Source organism: Salarias fasciatus, chromosome 6 (genome assembly GCF_902148845.1).
Source record: "Salarias fasciatus chromosome 6, fSalaFa1.1, whole genome shotgun sequence".
Classification (NCBI taxonomy): Eukaryota; Metazoa; Chordata; class Actinopteri; order Blenniiformes; family Blenniidae; genus Salarias; species Salarias fasciatus.
The window spans coordinates 23,801,869-23,823,031 of NC_043750.1; the positions used below are offsets into that span (position 1 = coordinate 23,801,869).

Sequence of the window (21,163 nt, forward strand, 5' to 3'; positions counted from 1 at the left end):
TCTGACATGCACTAAATGCATCTCATCATCGGTGACAGGGTGTTGTCACATCTGGAAAACTGAACCCAGACTTGTCATTAGGCCTCATAATATGGTGTTTACCGCCATACATGGAGCCCATTCCACTGATGTGTAAGTGACAGCTGTGAAAATGCTTTGTGGCTACATGTTAGGATTTTCCACCCATCATCGTGACAGGAACCTCGACGGTCACCAAAGCTAAAACGCAAAAGTGTGCATAATGCAGAAAAAGCCGTAGGCACAAAATAACGTGTGTATACAAACACACACACACACACACACACACACACACACACAGCCTGTTTCGGCCGAATTCAAAAGAGGATATTTGCTTATTTGTCTCCTCTGAGTGTAAATTATGTATTGCACTTTTAAAAAGATGACAATCAGAGAAGTGTGTTTTCCAGCAATTTCCCCATCAGTGTATTTCCAAAGAATATATTAGTATGCCCTAGATTACTGCTCAGCCTGTAAACCGTGTCCGCTCATGATGCTCATTGTTGAGCCCTTGCTTCCAATTAGAAACATGCATTATTTAGCGACAGGGACCACCCTTTCTTTCATTATTCATCAACATCAGAAGGTGACGGTTGAATGCGGGTTGGGGTTCACACACATTAAATCATGAGGGGAAACCACCAAACGTGTTCGCACGGGCTCACGTACGCACACCTTCACACAAACAATGCAGAATCTGCAGCTGCGTTTCCTCTCAGACATCCAGCCTTGAGGCCCTCTCCCTGTGGCTTATATAACAAAGTAGCAGCAGAAACAAATGGATGTCTCTAATGGGTTCTGGGTGGTACTTTTGCATGTTTTAGCATATTTGAAAATAAAGCATAGCCTACTTAAATTACTGCCAGCTATTTCCCAAAGCGTATCACATTTTTTGTTTGTTTTACAGAACTGACAGCAGTGCTTACTCTTCTTTTATTGTCAGTGCACCTTGATGGAGATTATCACACAGACCATCCTCAGCCGCTACTGACAGACAAGAGCCATAGCTTCAGTGAAGATTAATGTAAACCATTCTCAAATATTTAATATGAATAGTACAGGTTGATAATAATATAATTATTTAGTTATACTTGAGTAAATTCGATCCTGTTCTTTTGATTAAAAAGAAGAGAACATGAAGAAATAAAATGCCAGGTATCGCATGGAACATTTATAGTACACTGAAGGTTTTGTTTGTTTTTTTTGGGTTTTTTTTTTTTCATATTTCCATAAATATTCTCAAAGGGAAGTTGGAATTCATCCCAGTGTACATTTGGTAAAATGTACTGCACGTCCTGGACAAGCTGCCAGTCCACAGCAGCGGATGTGTTTTGTCTGTTAGGAATGTGCCCTGAGAGACCGATGCACGCACAGGAAGAACATACAAACTCCATTAAACCACCTGAATCCATTACTTCTAAAAGAAACAAATGCATTTTGATTCATTTGGCTCGTTGCACAAATACAAATTTGTATCTCAAAATCTGACTGTATTTCATAAGATCTGTCTAAAAGTAGCTTCTATAATACAGAAACGTGAAGTTGACCCTCAGTTATTAGGCGGCTCTCCGATTGCACCAATGGCCGAATCGCTGTGCGGCTGCTGATGAGCGATTGACGCACGGATGTATTTGATAGCGGCTTTCATTCCATCTGTATTGTGACTCTGACATCTGTCATCTTCCGTTTCACAATGGATTGTTTGTACGGCTCAGGGTAGGGGCGGGTTGCCGGGCCAATTACAGCCCAGCGATACCCACCATAAGTGGATCAGTTCAGAGGAGTTGTAGAAAATCCTGCTGGAAAAGGTTCTCAAAGAATCTTCATCATGCTTGTCACCAGACCGACAGACGAAAAAGTGCTCTGTAATCTCCTGATGGATTAAAAAAGAAAACAACAGCAGCATGTCTGGACACAAGCCAGAGTGGAACCAGCTTGGCTTGGGAGCCTCTGCATTCTGGGACACTGGTTTCCACGTGAAATCCAAAGTTCACTCTTTGTGGCGCTCCTACAAATTCTCACAACTGTGGACAACAAATCCCTTTTATCCGTCATCTTCTTTCCCTTATCGATGCGTGCAGAGTGTCAATAGGAGTAAATAAATATAGATAAATACCTGACTGGGACGATCATGGTGACATTGTAGTTTCGTGAATCAAAGTTTTACCGCTTTTAATCTCTGAAAGAAGTGGGAATAAATTAAAGTTTTTATATGCATCTGTTTCCAGTAACCTAACTGAAACCCTCCACATCACGTCACAGAAAGAAAACAAAGCTATAAAACAATATTTACTTTGCATAACATAAACTGACATAAATTTTGACCCAAGACTATTTTTATGCCTCCGCCTGACACCAGCTAACGGCCAGAGGCACTGTTATCTTCTAATTCTCTGTTCATCCATCCATCCCATTTACATTAATGTGCGATCGTGATAATAGCCTTAGAAAATCCCTTCAGATGCGACATACATGTTAACTTCTTCAAACTCCCAACATTTAAATCTCCAAAGGACGAAAGTCCTTGTGGCCACATTTATGTTTTTTTTTTTTTTTTTTCCTGTAAGCTCAAATAAGAGCACAGCTCATCATTTCATATTATGTTATTGGTTTTTATTGCATGCATGATATGAGTATGGACTGGCCATGATGTCCACTCACAGGGGCACAGCTGTGGCGGAGATATTTGACATTGTAACAATTACTGACTCAGCGATGCTTTATAAATGTATTGTCATCAGGATCTCAACATTTGCAGCAAACATCATGCGAAGGAAAGAAATTGTTAAAAAAAAAACCGGTTAAAATGATAATGAAAATGAAATTGTGTCCGAGAACAAGCAACTCACAAATCAACTGGGCTGAAACATGCAGTGTAATCAGAATTTCAGAATGGAGGGAAAGTAAAAAGCAAAGGATTCATAGTGAGACAGAAACAATCCTAATAGAGATATTCAACCTTTCAGAGGAGGAATAAGACATCCTGCTGTTCTCCTTCAGACTGTGTGGGTTGTTGTCAAAGCAACCTAAAGACAAGAAACTGGTCTGTCGGGGTGAAAGGGGAGCCGCTGTTATCGCAGAGGTTAGTGCGACATGAGCGGGAGAAACTGTCACCAGTTAGTCGAGTAATGTATCGCTGCGAGGACGTGTTCATCGCCGGCAGAGCTGGATGTGTGGGGAATCCTAATGGCTTAGAGCGAGAGCAAAGCCGGGACGACGAGAACACGGCACGATCTGGATGCACCAGACCTGATATTGCGTTGGCTCACCAACAGGAGGAACTTTATGAATGTAACTCCATGAATATTCATAAAAAGGTCTGCGTTGTGTTGTGCTGCGTCTCTCACACGTTTGTAATGAGATGCAAATGCACTCAACCTTTAACAGAGCTGCTGCCAGTGGTATTTCCTCAGTTGGTTCACCAACACATTTATATTTTCTTTGTTGTCAGCCTTCTTGACTCCTGCAGTCTTTTCTAAATCTACACTGTTGTTCCTGTCTTTCCCTCGTCTCCCATATTGTGTTTTTGAATTCAGATGTATTTGCTGTAATGCGCCCATACGTTTGATAACTCCTTCCAGCGACACATCCCAACTCTGTGGTGTCACATTTCAATGATGAGCTTGTGGGAGCTCGGCACTCCATCAAGTCACTCCACAGCAGACCCAAGCAAACAGCAAACAATACAACCATCAGCCGGTCATTCATGTGTAAACAGGCCTCATTTGAATACTTTTGTTTTCTCATGGTCTCACTGATGGTGTTTTTATTACTTAATTACCTGAACAAGGATGCAGGTTTTCTTCTGCCGTGCGTGGATGTAATAATTCAGAGCCTCTTCATCTGTCGGTATTTGTTTCTGCTCTGCTGCTGCTGCTGCCGTCGGTGACTCACGTCTTCCCTGTGGCTGTTTGTTTCATCTGCAGGGAACATCTTCGTGGTGAGCCTGGCGGTGGCGGACCTGGTGGTGGCCATCTACCCATATCCCCTGGTCCTCACCTCCATCTTCCACAATGGCTGGAACCTGGGCTACGTCCACTGCCAGATCAGCGGCTTCCTCATGGGTGTCAGCGTCATCGGCTCCATCTTCAACATCACCGGCATCGCCATCAACAGATACTGCTACATCTGCCACAGCCTCAAGTACGACAAGCTGTACAGCGACAAGAACTCCGTCTGCTATGTGATGCTCATCTGGGCGCTGACTGTCGTGGCCATCGTGCCCAACCTGTTTGTGGGCTCGCTGCAGTACGACCCCCGGGTTTACTCCTGTACCTTCGAGCAGTCGGCCAGCTCGGCGTACACGATCGCCGTGGTTTTCTTTCACTTCATCTTGCCCATCATGATTGTCACCTACTGCTACCTGCGCATCTGGATTCTGGTCATACAGGTGCGGCGGCGGGTCAAGCCGGACAATCGGCCCAAGCTGACGCCGCACGACGTCAGGAACTTCGTCACCATGTTCGTGGTGTTCGTGCTCTTCGCCGTCTGCTGGGCGCCGCTCAACTTCATCGGACTGGCGGTGGCCATCAAACCGGAGGTGGTGATCCCCCTCATCCCCGAGTGGTTATTCGTGGCCAGCTACTTCATGGCCTACTTCAACAGCTGCCTTAATGCCATAGTGTACGGTGTGCTGAACCAGAACTTCCGGCGTGAGTACAAGCGTATTGTAGTGTCAGTGTGTACCGCTCGCATCTTCTTCCAGGACAGCTCCAACGACGCGGGGGAGAGGCTCAAGAGCAAACCGTCTCCGCTCATGACCAACAACAACCAAGTGAAGGTGGACTCGGTTTAAAAGAAAAAGAGAAAAAAAGAAAAAAAACTCATACATAAACATAAATGCCGTTACTGAGAGTTAAAAAATAAATGGTGAGAAAAATACCAAATATAAATCCAAAACAACGTCGACCCTCTGAGCTGTCTGAACTGTCAAACGGTGCTATCTGACCTCTGAACAATCACAGTAAGAGCAGGGGTGCGTATTATCTTTGTCTTTTATCAAGCACTTTTGGCTGCAGTATCTGTAGTACCGTAAATATATGATGTACGTTTTGTTTCTATGTTTACAGTGATGATATACATGTATTATGCATTATATAAGTATTTATTTTGTATGCCATGTCATGTAGATATATAGTGAGATATATCAGGTTCCAGTAAAAATGAAAGTAACATTTTATGAGGCCAACAAATTAAAAAGAAAGTTTATACCCAACTTGGTTGAAAATATAACCACAAGTTTATAAAGTAAGTTAACCAATTTTAATAACCTCATTTGTGACACTGTATCACTAACTGAGTACAAGCAATGTGGGTTGCTGCTGTCTTATTATACCCTACAGTATTGTCCCTTTCATTAGGTGGAATATATATTTTAGTAAAAAAAGATTTTCTCTCTCTCTCTCTCTCGCTCTTTCTATCTATCTATCTCGACCACCTCGTGAGCTCATTATACTGTATGCATGGATATCAGGAAATGTTCATATGCAAAATAAAAGCCGACGTTGATGGAAGATATGCTTTAGCCCCGTTTTTTAATGTACCCAGTTTTATTACATTTATGCAAATACATACCTGTAAATTTTGTTTATCACAACTTGGGACCTGTTTGAGACGCTTGCTCGGGTTCTTATCAGTTTATTTGGCAGCAAGGTTGAAGGTAAGGTTGAATTAACCTCTTTCCAGGAAAGTGTACCGTTAGAATTGTTTAGGGGGAAATATATTTGTTTTCTTTTAACAGTAGTCTAATCATTTGTATAGTTAAATTTCTCCTTCAGGAGAGGAAACAAGACCTTCAAAATACGCCGCTGTGTGTTCATACTTGTGGACGGTGCCGCTACAAATCTGCCTGAGTAATGGGATTTTGCCAAAAGTGGAGCACAGTCGTCTTTAGCCAATAAATATGATAACACTCGGTTATACAATACACTGCCTGTCTGTCTTTTTCCCCTCCGACATTGTCTGATGTCCGTTGCGTGTGCGGCGGGTCGACGCGCGAGCTTCCGGGTTCCGTCCGCAAACAAATTTCAAGGTGAGCCGATGAAGTGTTGGTAGGTGCTCGTGTCCTTCACAGTGTGTGTGAAGGACTCTGCGGTGCAGCCAGCCACTGCGCCGGATGCTGTACATCACTGCTTGCATGTGTGTTGCGTGGTGTGCGTGGGCAAACCGACACAAAGGCGTCATGCGCACCACGCAAGAGGACGGCTCAACTATGCATTTGAAATCCACTTGGCTTACATAATGGCTGCTGACCATCATCCTCCAAGCAAGAGATGAAAAGCCAGCTCCCAGTGGACTCCCTGCCCCCTTCTCTATCTGTTTAATCCCAGGAGCCGTGCGTGGCAGGAGAGGCTGAATGGGCTGCGGATGAGCAAATGTAAAAATCCCAGGGATTTACACTGCCCCCAGACAGACTCATACAGTAATCTGGGCCCGACGGTTTTCAAAGCCCGGGATGTACAACAAAATGGAAGAGAAAAAGTCAGGTGTTACATGACCAATGGCACCGCTTTAGGTTCATCTCCCATCGCTGATTTGATACCGCAAAAAGAAAATAGAATGTCTCCATGGCTGTGATAAGGCTGTTGACCCAGGCTCCAGCAGAGCGTATCCTCTGCGACAGAAAGCCCAGAAAAACTAATATCGGCTTCACTATTTTAAGTTTGGCTAAGATTCTGTTGATGGCAGAAAGATATTAACACACAGGAACGAGCACACGCACGTGCAGCCAAGTTTATTTCTGTTCTGAAATACCAACCACAGGAGACATGTGCAGAGCGGAACAAAGAAACAGAAGAAATAGGCAATACATTTCATAATGTCTTTTTTTATTTCTTCATCACAATCTGATCTCTTCCGTATATCAGCGCATCTTTTAAGTCGAACTAACCTTTTTTAGAGTTCACCTTTTCTGCACACTTTATCTTGTTTTAGCTACATCCATCTATTTTTTGCCCCCCAAAAATTGTTATTTTCGGAAAAATGTGGTCTATGACGGCAGCACAAAAACAAAAACATCTTTTGGAAAGTTGCATGTTCAAAGCCACTGAGGGAAAAATGACGTTGGGTTAACCAGCAGTAAACTAATTCAAAACTTGTGACAAATCACATCATGGTGTCAAGTTTTGAATGAAAAGGAGGAATCAGTCAGCATGCAGTCACTTATTCAAGTTCCACGTCATGTCAAAGATAGGTTGATGAAAATGCGCTGCCTTCTGGAGGTTGGATGGAGGTCGAACACAAAGTGAACCTTTTAGGAGGATCAGGCTCACACTATGAACACATAAGCAAATCCACTCAAAAAGCAGAAACGGAGGGCTCAGGAATGGCTTCGTCAATAACCAGATTTCAGTGCCACTGCAGCGTCGTGGAGGGATTTAAAATGAGCAAGACAAGGTCACCCTGAGGGATTTTGTGACCAAAATACATTTCATCTAAACTCATGTCAGAAACATGTCAAAAAGTTATTCCAACGACCATCAGTAACTAGAATTCTACAATTTCCACTTTAATCAAAAGCTTAAGAAGAAGAAGAAGAAAGAAAGTCTAATTTTCACTGTGATGTTGCTCGAGTTTAGCCACGTCTGTCAAGAAACTTTTCTTTTTATTATTATTAGAATGAAATTGGTGAAGCCAACATTTTTAAATTAGAATAAAAACTAATTTAAGTTTAAACTTCAGTATTAAAACTTTCATAGTCACCATCCCGATTACACACACACACACTCACACACACAGAGTTACCCAGTGGGACCTTTTTGTTCTATGCCGTGTGGGTCTGTCTGTCTCTTGGTTTGCTGCGTGACGGACTGGCATCCTGCCTCCACAGCAGTCAGCTGGGATCGGCTCCGTCCATCAGACGGCTGCTAACAGCTCTCATCACTAGTCCACCACTCAGAGAAGCCTTCTACTTTTTGAAACACAGTCATGGAGTCCGGGTTGTAACAATCGATAAAATAATACAGGCCAATAACCGATAAAGCCAATTATATAAAAACCTGCTGCCAGTGTAATTCTCAAATTGAATTTTCATAATGACTGCATAAGATAGCACACGACTGCCGGTTATTCTCTTATCAAGGTAACATTAAAATGTCAGAATTGTTGAAAATAAATGTTTTTTGTGCATCCACTTTCAATAAGTTTTAACGCAAGAATATATTTCAGCTGATGATACCAGTTGAGATCAAGTGCATGTCTTTCTGACCACCGACTCCCTCTAACGTGACAGTCACATTTTATATCACTTTATTCTCTATACAGAGAGACCAGTTGTCCATTTCCCTGAAAGGTGTCGGCCTGCCGCTGCTGTCCATATTTTGAGCGGCTTTGAGGAGCTGGAACTGTTGTTGGATAAAGCCGCTCTGTCTTCTCTCACAGAGACATAATCTACAGGTGAATCACAGCTACGAACCCGGCTCCTCCTGCAACGTTCCCCAGAGCCCCGCGAGCCTGGTGTGTAAAACCGGAAAGACGCCGCATGGAGGAGATCAGAGTGATCTCACCGTCAGTTGAGTTATGTAGAGTGAAACAACAATGGTAAATCCAGCCGAGGCATGGAGAACATTAGCGGCCTTGTGCTGTTGCAGCTATAAGGACGCCGAACGACAGTGTGGAGACTGTTCTGCACAGCGTCATCCGGCATCACTTTCACACCATCAGTCCTCGACTTTGTGTAGAGGTCAATATGGTCTAAAGAATGTTTAGAACATAATGTTCACAGAAGTGTAAATGTTCATCTAGAAAATTACCAGAAAGTGCTTTCAGATTGTGTTTTGCTTTCTGATTCATTCACTCGTTCTCCTTTGTTTCGCCTGCTTTCATCCTCTAATGGAAATAGTTCTCACATACTTTTTACCAGATATTCCACAACAGTTTGTCAGCTGCAGATTCTACCTGACCGCGCAAGAATGATCAGAGTGTAGGAAGAAACAAAAGGGACGAACTGAGAGGAGCATGCTGGGAAGAAAGAAAAAGCTGAAGTATGTGCAAAAGAATAGTATACATTAATCTTTTCTACAACGTGAACAAAAACCGGCCTTGTTCCTTTGTATATTGATAACAAAAACTTAATTTTACATCTTAGTACTAAATACTGTAAAACCTTTAACATTTAGGACTTATTTACTAAGACCCTGAATACAGTTTGATAAACCGCTACAATAAAAATATACATGATACATGATACAAATATACTGTTTTTAGTTTGTGCGCAGTTTTCGACAAACATGCATAAAAGCCGGTAACTCAGATGAGGCATTTGAGTGCACTATGGCCTGTTTATATGAGAATGATCTGATGGAAGTGCCATCATCTCCATCAGATGTGCCAGGATGGAAAACTGAGTCACTGCAACCACAAAACATCATGTCAGAATGGAATTACATGTGTTTATGTGGAGGAAGTGAAACATATTACAGCATTACAGCATTGCAGGTGCCGGCGCCCTCAGTGGTCCTGACCTGTGACTCCTCCTAGTGTGAATGGCCCCAATGGTGGCGTTTTCCCTGATCCGCAGCGCCATGCCATGTCACCCTAATGTATGTCGCATGAGTGTGTGTATTGCTGCACCTACTGTACGTGTAGTGTGTATATATGTATATACTGTGGGTGGAAGGGATGGGTTTATTTTGTGTTGTTTTTCTTCTTTTTAAATGCTGTAAAGCATTTTGCACTGCTTTTATTGTGTGAAAAGTACAATACTAATAAAGACTGATTTGATTTGATTTGATATCACTAATAAAAAAAAATCCTTAAACCATGAAAAAGTCTTTTTTTTTATCAATCCAATTGCTGTGGTTTGATCAGTAAAGGAGACAAGTGAAGGATTTCGTGATTTTGGTGACACTGCAGTGAATGCCAGGAACATTATTAGATATTTTGTCTTTTTGTGTTTTATTAGTCTTCACGGTTGCAGCAGTTTTGCAATTTGCAATTTGTTGATTCCTGCAGGAGTCCCATCTCAGTGCAGTTCTGGAACACACACCTCATATTCTGTGTTATTTTGGGTGTCTGCCAGACAGGTCCGCCCTTTGTATGTGCCATCAGTGTGTGCTCGCGTGTGTGTGTGTGTGTGTGTGTGTGTGTGTGTGTGTGTGTGTGTGTGTGTGTGTGTGTGTGTGTGTGTGTGTGTGTGTGTGTGCAAGATCCAGTTTTCTCTTATTTCTGTACTCAAATCTTGAGTGGATCAGGACCACAGTCTTCATCCGGATCAACTGACACTGAATGGCTTCACAAACCTAAAACGACACGACGGGAGTTTAACTTTAGAGTCATTTTCCTGCCACGCCCACCTCATCTACTGCCAGTGCTGCCATCGGTCCCCTCACACGTGCGTGCCGTCTCGCTATTGTTCTATGCCAGATTGTCACTCGCACACACTCGTGTGTCATGCCGTTCCAGATCCCGATTGTTCCCGTTTTTCTATTACCTGACTGCCTGCCAAACTGACAAACAAGCCCCTGCTTTGCATTTTGAAAGGAAGCGTCTTAAACTGTCTCTGCATGCCTGGACTTATCTGCACGTGAGTCCACCTTCCTGTTGCCGCTGCACGAATGGCAGATAGCCACAGCCGGGCCTTGTTGTCATGGCAATAGCATGTGACGGAAGACACTCAGGTTCATCACTGGTGTCCAAACAAACTTCTTTTTGTGTCATTTTAAGTAATCAAATTGTTTAGAGTTTCTAAAGTGTTGGACTGTGTGCATCAAGCTGGTGTTTTGCTGAAGTTCCCAAAGGTTTGCTGTGAAAATGGACCATGGCACAAAAACTATGCAGCTTGTCTGTCACAGCTTCCACTCCACTTGGGAAAAGGGGGGAAAAAAACCTGGCAGAAGGAAAAACACCCATCTGTGTGGAATGATAAGGAGAGTATAACTGGGAAAAGATGCCTTGAATGTTTATATCCTGCTTTCTACACTGTCTGATGCTCTTTTTTATTTTGTCATCTTGTTGTGCCCTCTTCTGGCCCGCAAAGGCACCCAGCTGTAAAATTAGGAGCATCATCTGTGTATGCGAAACCCATCTAGACTCCTTTATAGCCCCTTTATCCAATATAAATCATGAAAACAGCCTGTGATTAGGACACATCCGCAGACCAACAAAACGGACCTGGAACAAAACAGTGAGGCTTTGATTGAATTCTTCATTTGACCTGCTTTTGCAGGGACACGGGTTTGTTGTCTAAGGAGATAAGCCAAAGGTAGACTCCTCATGCTAGAGGAATCTGCATGTGGAATTGAGCCTGCAGCCTTCCGATGAAGAGATGACCACTCTGCCATGCAAGTCGGCAAAGTCGACGTCAATCACCTCAGTTGTGGAAGCCCAGACGTTGGAGAAACATACTTGGCATTTGAAGTTTGCAGGTTGAAATCCTACTGCTGACAGGCTCACACTGTGGGCCACTGAACAAGACCCTTCATCCCAACTGCTCTCTGAATGTATAGTTAAAGGTGCTGTAGGCAGGATTTAGCTAGTCAATGCTAATTTTTCTGTTTTCTTTGGATTAAATGTTAGAGTATCCACTGATAATCCTTTAGGAGTGTAGCATAATTGCACTACCGCGAGGGCGCAGCGTTTCCATCTGTCTCTGTTCTGAGCTGAAAAGGAATCTCGACAGCTCCAGGTATCTATGACCAATCAGAAGAGGACCTGAGGCTCTAACCGTGATTGGTTGAGGGGCGTTCGTCGCACGTTCTTGTGGGAGGGGCTTAACTTGCGCAAGGGTGTGATGTCAGAGAAAACAGGACAGGATTGGCTGTGCTGGGTTTCAAATCGCCATCTTAGATGGGTTAAATCGCCATCTTGCTTAGGTAACCCTAAGCAAGATGGCGCAGATGCTGAATCCTGCCTACAGTACCTTTAAGGTTAACCATAAATAGATGGGTTCATATGCAGAGAGGTAATTCCCCGAGGATGATCAATAAAGCAGACTTTCTTTTTTTTTCAGTGATGTTTATATGCAGGAACCACACTGAACACACACTGGACACTCCACTGTCAGCTATCGTTATTTTACTTTATTGATACTGTTATCTTTGAGGTTTCATTTATAATCAAGCAGTGGTAATGTGATCTGCTTTTGCAGGGGATTGTAAAAAATCTGTGTCAAGTATGTAAAGATGGGCTGTTGCAGATGTAATCATACAAAACCTGAACAGCATGTAGATGCAAAACCGGTTTACAGCAAATCTCAGGCTGCAGCCTTCACAGATCCAGGAGGGCCCAGCTCTAACTCAGCCCAAGACGAAGGGAAGAGATTTTGTTCGTCCACCCACAGAGAAAGACAATCTTGCAACACACACAAGTAATCTAAAACCGTACCTTTGCAACATGCAATCTCCACACAGAAAGGGCCTCGCAATAAATCATACCTTCTCTGCTATAAGGTGACTTGTCAGCCACTGGGCTACAATACCAGAAAGAAAGTCTAAATCAGTATTCTGACTCCAGCTCGACTTCACCTTTCTCATGACATAAAAGCAGGGTGTACCATGGACAGTGTGCACAGCTGAGAATGGACGACATCCTGTCTCAGTTCTTGGTGACACACACTCAGCCATATTTGAAAAGTTCAGAATGAAACCCTCAGACTTACGGATTTGACTTTCAGGTGGGATATTGGTCTGCTTGGTTACTGTGACAGTGCTGCCATCTAAGTTTTATTCATGCACACTGTGTGTAAAAAGCATTTCATCAGAGGATGCTCCCCAGAAAGACACTGTGGTGAATCATATTCAAAAAACTTTGTTTCTCTCAAACTGATCTAACAAAGCTTCCAGTCATTATTGGGTTTTGTTTATCATGTTTAGCCAACATGATAGAGGCATCTTGTCTGTGATGAAACACCTGTGCTGTCTGCAAAAACCTTTCGGCGCCCTTGAGGGATACTTTACCAGGGGAGAGTGAAGGCGGAGGTGACACATGTGTGTCCTAATTAGTGTGCTACTACTTTTACTTCATGAGATAATGAGATTTTATTTTTAAAAGAGTCACTTCACACATGATATCTTTATCTACATAAAGTGGTCAATTTGAGAACTTAATGGGAAGGAAAAGGTGTCACTGATCAAAACCTTGTCTCTGTTGAATCGGAGCAGTGTGCTTCTAGTAGCACAAATGAAACAGCGATCGTTAGACGGCTTTCAGATATTCGGTACGCTGATTCTATTGGCATGCCATCAGTGTCTGCTGGTAGAAGCTCTGGAATATCAGCACCGGCCTGATATGAGCATTCAACTGATGTGACAGCCGGAGAAAATGATGCTTTAATCATGCATAAACATGTCAGAGTTGTCGAGGAAATAGCCGAGCCTGTTTAATTAGGTTGAAACTTAGTTTGTCAAGAGAGAAGATGTTGCATAAATACAAACATAGAAATTCGAAGGCTGCTGCTGCTGCTTTGTAAAATATACTAAATTCAAAATAACTGTTTTTAAAAGAATCTCCAAAGTAGAGCTCTCAAACTTTGGGCCCATGACCAAAAAAGTGTCTTTACTTGCTAAGAACAGTCAAAGGTAAACTGTTAGCATTGAAATCCAAACCTGCAAATATCCTCTCACCTCTATACAACCAATAAACCTGATAAAAATAACACTTATTTTTAATTTGTCCACTGGGGGCAGATGATTTCAGTCAGAGGTCACAACTCAACACTGAGACCCAGAAGAGATCAGCGATGCGGCGGTGAGAGAAGATCGCCTCAATGCTGGGAAAATATAGAGCCATATGTTGAGGGTGAGTTTCTGAAAACATACAAATGGTTTCAGAGAGTTGTCTACTTAGAATTAGTCATTAGCTTTAGTCAGCAACATCAGTTTTCTTTTCGTTCATCAGCGCTACATACTTTTATTACGTAACATTGTCAGCAGTTCGTATTGAGTAATTCGTAAAAAGTACAGTAAGTACATTACTACTTAAATTTTTGTGTGACAACCATCAAAACCAATTCTGTTTGAATTGATCATTTAGCTGGGTCAGTTTAATTGAGATCAAATTGGATTGTATGCAGTTCAAGAAGTAAAAAGGGTTTGACATCCCTGCACTTAACTATCTCAACATGGAAGGGACTTCAACTTTCCTGCAATTTATCGAAGAAAAAAATTGCCCGAATTGGAAATGATCAGAAATCGAAACTAGGATAAGAGAAGAAAAGGTCCTATAAAATGACTCAGTGAGTCAGCAACCAAGAAAAGGCAGAAACTTTAGGTTTTACTTTTGGTAAATTATTATCTGGATATCTGCCAAAGGACGATTTGGCTGAAATTTGGGGTGGAGGAGTTTTGAGAACATTTGAAAATAGTGTGTTCAAAATTTTGTCAGAGTTGGACAGAACCAGTAGGAGTAAAAAGGGAGCCAGGGCTGATTTCGTATTTATCAAATATAAGGTTAACATCAGGAGAAATTAGAGCTAGTTTAATTTAGTTTAATTTAATAAATAAATTTGATGAACTACTTTAATTTGTAGGAGAAGAAGAAGGGCTCTCTTTTCATAGACCAGTTGGTTATAAGAACACTGATTAGACTGACTTTTGGGATAAAGTTTGGTCTTAAACTCTGCATGTAGTGCCTAACCTCTAGGAACCGATAGGAAAAAAAAGTGTGTTGTGGATATCACATTTTTGCATCAGTTCCGAAAAGTAAACAAAATTTAATCGAAACATTTGAGATTTTTGTTGTACGAAATCTTGAATGCACTGCTGACTTTTGAAGAGAAAAGCACATAATTTGAGACAATAGGAGGTGAGAAAGTTTGTTTTCTGAACTGAGGCCAGATGAACAAGGACTGCTGTACCGAGGGGTTGCTCCAGAAGTTAGCAGAGGACGGTGGAAGCAGCATCCATAAGAGCGAATGCTGAGTGGACTACTTGCACAGACCTCGATTGCTACTCAGGCTGGACACGAGGCTTCAAGATGAAAATGCGCTCAGTGTATAAACAGATATAGTCGCAGCCTGATTATAAAATTGGTTAGGTCAAGTCATGCCTTCAGTCTGTTCAGGTCTTTGAAAAAATGTTCTGTGCAACCTTGGAGCCTTGCCATTCTACATGTAGGATGAGATTAAGGAGCCAAGAGCCTAAAAGAAGGACTGCAGGATGAAAACAGTAAGGCACTGAGAAGGGTACACAAACTTTGGGATTGCAATCATAATCATGAAATATGACAAAGTGACAGAACTGCTTTGGCATGATCAAACAGACTATGAAAATGTTTTTGAACGGTTGTCTGAATTTTTTAGTGACAGATTCCATGATGAAGTAAAATTACTTGTCACAACTTTAAATGGAAAATTTAGATTTATTTTAAGGGCTTGTTGACCAAAAACTTAACATCATGACATCAATAGAGGAAAAGATCAAAACACCACCGAATCTCCAAGAAATTGATTGAATTGATTGGGTTAATAATTACATTATGATAAAATGGCTGTTCTGTCTTGAAGAGAGCACATGGGTATCTGTTTGCAACAGCAGGAATCTGAATCATTTTCCGGACAAAAGGTCCAGTTCAAGCAGAAGAAAACAACCATGGTCTGTTTGTGTACCATAACAATGTGCTGAGTGTTTTTGGAAGACTGTTCGGATCTCAAGTCCTATGCTGTGAACAATGGAAAACCCACATGCAACCCAAAGACATGCTTCCTTAAAATTGTGGGAATTAATTAACTCCCACTAATCTCACCTGAGTGATCTAAGTGTCTCATACTGAAGGAAACTCACACAGAGAGCAAAGATTGAGGTGGTCTACCTCAAATATGTTTCCTACTAATATAATTCTCTTTATGTGTTTGGCTGTCAAAGAAGTGGCAGATTTAGGATTAGTTTAGAGAAAACATTGTTTTAGCTCACTAATAAAGTCATCAAGGTGAAATTACTAATTAGACAACATTCCTTCCTTAAAAATCCAGAGTATAAAATAAAACTTTTGACAACAGAAAAATGTTCTTTCAACTCTTCTTTACAATATAGAACAAAGAAATAAAGTCTATCACAAACATAGGTAACTATTTACAAGAATATTTACTAAAACGTCACTTGAACATGACATGATTCAAATGCATGCAGGTGAATATATACACAGGAAATCGGAAATGAACTGCATCCAGGTGTTAGCAAAATGGCAATGATTAGCTGTTTTTTGACGATTTCCCCTGGAGATGCAGTGTCTCAGCCTGTAAAAGAGCTATGATTGCACCGAACGGCACAGCTGTTAGCTTTCAGTCAAACTAAACCTCAAGATTCTACAACATGCGATGAAAAAGATAAATGTTAAATGTTTCATCCAAGGGATATGATCATCTTCCACCACCGAAATATTCGAGCCCCGACCCTAAAGCCTTCCTCTCACTCACAGTGTCACACAGTTAACACAAAAGATGCCTGAACGAGACAATAACAATAGAAGAATGATAAAGACATGATCACAGAAGATGATGAATTAATAGAAATACAGAAGTAATAATTATAGCTTCGCTGTATTGAGAAATAAACCTTTTGCACTGTCCTCCCTTTGACAGCATCCACGACTTTTTGCATTCTGCAGAATAAAATACCCTTTTCTTTTTCGTTGTGTTTGAGAACAGTGGAGAGCGATGTGTACTGTCTGCAAAGCTGGCACCTTTATGTCTGCAGCAAGTAAAGGTGGGAAAGATCAGCTCTGCATGGGCAGACCAGCAAGGCCAGGAGGACTGAAGGAAAAAAGAAAAAAAAGAATATTCTGCCTCTCATTTTCACACGTCGAGGAAAATTTTCAGTCTGAACAGAAAAGGAAGGTTTTGAAAAATGCATGTTTTACAAAGATACTTTGTCAACTTTCAGTATCTTTGGGTATTTTTGCAAAGTCTCAAAGAGACCAGATAGGATGTGTCCTCTTTTAGGGTTTTCAGAATATAGTCACCCTACAAATTGTGTTGACAAACTGTCTCTGAGGAAAACTACTGGGCAGTGTTATACTAGATGTTATTGGTCTCTTTTTTGTAAGTATTGAGTAATTTGCACTTCTATCCTGAATAAGAAAAAATTTTGGACTCAGAAGACACTGTTCATTGAAGGTTTGATTCAGTGATTATGTGCTTAGAAACAACCCAAAAGGACAGTTTTGATCGATAGTTTGCATTTAACTTTTGGGGAATGGCCAGACCTTTGAAAATCAATAGCTCCAACTCCAGGACAGTAAAAACTGATAAAAATAGCTCAAAGGGAGGAAATGGCCCAAAAACTAAGAAAAATAGTAAACCCGAGGCTTGTTCCACTAAGCTGGATTAATACCATTTCTGTTAGATTTAATGTCTTGAGGCTTTCAATCGTTTAACAGCTGAAGTTATACTTTTCTTCATTACACTGTAAAAACTTTCCTCTTTTTACTTACAGGCTAATCAATAAGTTTCTCACTCATTTCTCAAATATTTGAATTACTGTAGTTCTTTGGTTCTTTTTTTTCAAAACTAATCATAAGTTATAAGACATTGCCTGTCAGTTTGTATTAGTAGTTATTTATTTATTTATTTAGCTGGCGTTCACATTTTCTGTTGTGCCATGCTGTGTGGTTTTAAGTAGGGTGTACTCTCCAGTGACTTGATGAGTGTTGTCAGCTGTGTCTCGACACTCACTCACCTCTACTATGTATACATGCAGGATCTTCAGTCAGCTGCATTTACCATTTTAAAGTTGGTTTTCATCTCGTTTCATCGTTGCTTGATCAAAATGCATTGTACAGCATTTTCAATTCAGAAAATTTGTATGGGCATACAATAGGGTTGGATTGCTTTCACAGTTCTAAGTTACACAGTCTTAAAATGAAAGCTTCAAATCTAAGTGTGAATCTATGAATCCCAGTCGACTGGCAGAAGGCAGTGCTGAAAGCACAGAATCATGTATCCCAGCTTAGTCACTAGGAATCCCAGACCAATACTGAGGAACCTCTGTAGAGCTAAGAACCACACCCACAGGTTAGTCCTGTAATCTTCAACAATATGCAAATACAACACAAAAGGAGACAAAGGAACCAAGCCTGTGTGACACCGGAACCGGTTAACTTTCTAGGTTTGCACAGCGGCCACAAGTGACCTCTGTCGCATACTCAATCTGCGCATGCGCAAAGTGAACATTCCGTGCTTTCAGCACCGTCTTCTGGCAGTAAGTAGGGATGAAATAGAACTACCCAGAGAGAGACATGTCTCTCTGGAGTTTGTCATCTGTTGTTGTTGATCTGTTCACACATTTTCATCTATGCACACAAGAAATATCTGTGTCTGTGGGGCCAATGTACAGTAGTAGCATTTCAGAAAAGTTGTGTTTTCCCCCATTTACACATAGTCAGATCATTTTTGAAAAATTCCACCTTGGGAGACATTTCCAAAAAGTTGTATTTTCAGTGGCTCCACAAATTTTGTTGTGTTTATGGGCACCAAAAACAGAACCAAATTTTTGCATTTTCAGTTGAAAACATTGCTATGTAAACAGAGTGTCAATTTTCTGTGGGATCTGGATGATATTCTCCGCAGACTGAGTTAGGCAGTATCCGAGTGCCTTCTTCTACCACTTTTTTCAATCTGCATTTTCAAAATACATAAAACCTTTGCAACATGTGTAGCTGAACTGAAACATGGTAAAGTTGCTTTTTGAATAAAAGCAAAATGGGAAAAGAATATCATGTCATAAAAAAAAATGCATGCGAGTAAAAAAACCAGAAACTGTTCAGCGACTTTTGAGTGAATGAAATTATATCAGCTGACACACACATCACATCTATGCAGAACAATGAGGCTGCAGCACTTTCTAAATGATACAAAGCTAAACACGATTATTCCATCTTGTTCTTCAGCCTCAGATATTTGACAAATGTTTTTACCATGACACCTTGTCATGTTTTCTTCTTCTTTATCTGCAGTGGTTTGTTGTGGCACCCAGCTGGAAAATTACCAGCCACTGGTGGTGTTGTTTGGTGTTTTCATGGAGCAGTAAACACAGAAAAAATGAAAGTAAGTTAATCCAGGTGTGAGCGGCCTTTTATGTTGAACTGCAAAAACAGGTGAACAAGCAAACGATGTACTTTACTTTCAAACTGTACTTTTACATCCTGTTATATTAGAAGTAAATCATACCCAGAAGCCACAAATGTACAAACAGTGCTGTAGTCTAGATATCTGTCTTTAACCACTCATTGCATTATTTACATTAAAGTGCAGTCATATTTCATTCAATGCTAGCAGCTATTTTTAGAGCTCTGAAAAAAAAATGTAGGCACGAAAGGTTATCTGGGTCACATGTACCAAGCCCATGTATATATGACGATGAGTGCCGCTGCATGTGAGCGGCTAATCGACATTTTCAGATGCACAGAGCTTGAGAGATGGTTCAGAACGAATCCAGGTATGTGTAAAAAGCTCTGACATCTCATTTTGTCTTCTCATGACACTGCGAGTGTCACAGGAGTTTCCCGTGCTGAAATATAGCTTTCATGAACATACGAATCAAGCACTAGATTGTACAACAAAGCAGCAGATTACTTAAAAATTGCTGTCTCAGCAGTTTCTGTTTCTTTTATATGCACAGGGTGTTGTCGTAGTTCAGAGGCTAGATCCTCTCAGTTCCTTGTTTGGAGACAAAAAAATATCACAATTGTATAACTTGTTGTGTCCCATTTCAAAGCACAATTCATGAGATATACAAATGCTGACTGTGCGCATCTATTACAGTTCTCAGCATCCCATAATCCAGTGTACACATGCACATTTTACTGACTTTAAGCATAACATTTATTTCCAACTCTCTTTATTCATTTTAACAAGCACGACATACAATAATAGCAGTTATAAAATTGCAAGATTTCAAGTACAATTGTATGTTTTTTAAACTCCCCCACCCACACCCAGGTCTAGACTCACAAAGACAACATATACACCTAAAAAAACAAAAAAAAAAAAACAAAGGGCAAGCAGACAACACGCAGAACGCACACTCTTACATATTTAAGCAGAACATTTATGGTCATGTCGCACCAAAGAATGGAATTTGGTCACACCTGATACATATATGAAAAATGAAATTATATATGATGCAAACAATACAAACGGCTACACGAATGCATCATGTGTGAAAGTGACGAACAATGGGACCCTTGTTAGATTTCAAAGGGTCAATATTGACTGTTTCTTTAATCAAATGTGCCTGAAGTTTCGGTTCAGCTGAGTGCAGGCGGGCCTTTGCTGCCTGGATGGGTTTTTATTGGCCGGGTGCATCCAGGAGTGTGTTTCTGTGACGGTTGGTTGGAGCTGACGCTGTCTTTACCACAGTGCAAGTCAATGAATGAGATACTACAGTTGCTCTGATTAAACAGGTCAGTGATTATCAACCGAGAAGCTCACAGACTCCAATGAGTGCTAAACTAGTATTATCTTCCTGCAGTTGTTTACTCCCAGAAACCAGACGACCTGCTTCTCACAACCCTGTCAGTCCACATTCACACACCATGCTTCAAACATGCACATTAAGAAAAAAAAAAAAAAATCTAACACATAGATGTTTCACACTTGGCTTCAACCCATTGACACATAAGATCCACATTCTGCACAGCGATGGGGTGGGCAGGTAAGGTCAGTGCTGCCAATACTGATTAAAATATGTTTGAGTGATTACATCAAAACATTTGAATTCTAACAGGACAGAGAGATAATCTGTTCCGTCTTATTCAGCCCAAGATATCATCAGCTTTCATTTGATCTCAATTCAGGTTTGTTACCTAGGACTTTTAGAGCATGCATTGGGTTGAAATGATTGTTTAAAATCAGTTACATGCAGATTTTTTATCATATGCAGACTTGGATAGTGCCCCTGAGGTGAATGTACATATCAAATTCATAGGATTCGTTCCTTTACCTTTGCCCTGAGGAGAACACTTGGCTTCCTCTTTGCTCCCGTCACAATGACTGTGGACACTGGAGAGTGGAACTGATGTAAACAAGGCTTGAATTAAGATGCTACTTGACACAACCAGTATGGATATATTCAAGAGGCGCCAGTCAGGTTGCATAAAGCTGTTCTGATATTTCTGGGGTAATATTCTACTTTATTTATCCGTCATTAAATGACTGCTCTGCTGTATAATTATATTGTGTTACTATGTAACCTACAGGTTGAGTTACTGACAT

General features: G+C 41.1%; 1 protein-coding gene across 1 annotated transcript in view; it reads left to right on the forward strand.

The window, feature by feature from the left end:
• mtnr1aa (melatonin receptor 1A a) overlaps positions 1-5,531 on the forward strand; it is a 34,153-nt gene extending 28,622 nt beyond the window's left edge. The window contains exon 2 of the mRNA XM_030094268.1: positions 3,945-5,531. Within this exon, the coding sequence (XP_029950128.1) occupies positions 3,945-4,813 (869 nt within the window). The 3' untranslated portion in view covers positions 4,814-5,531. The remainder of the gene's footprint in view (positions 1-3,944) is intronic.
• The last annotated feature ends 15,632 nt before the right edge of the window (positions 5,532-21,163 follow it).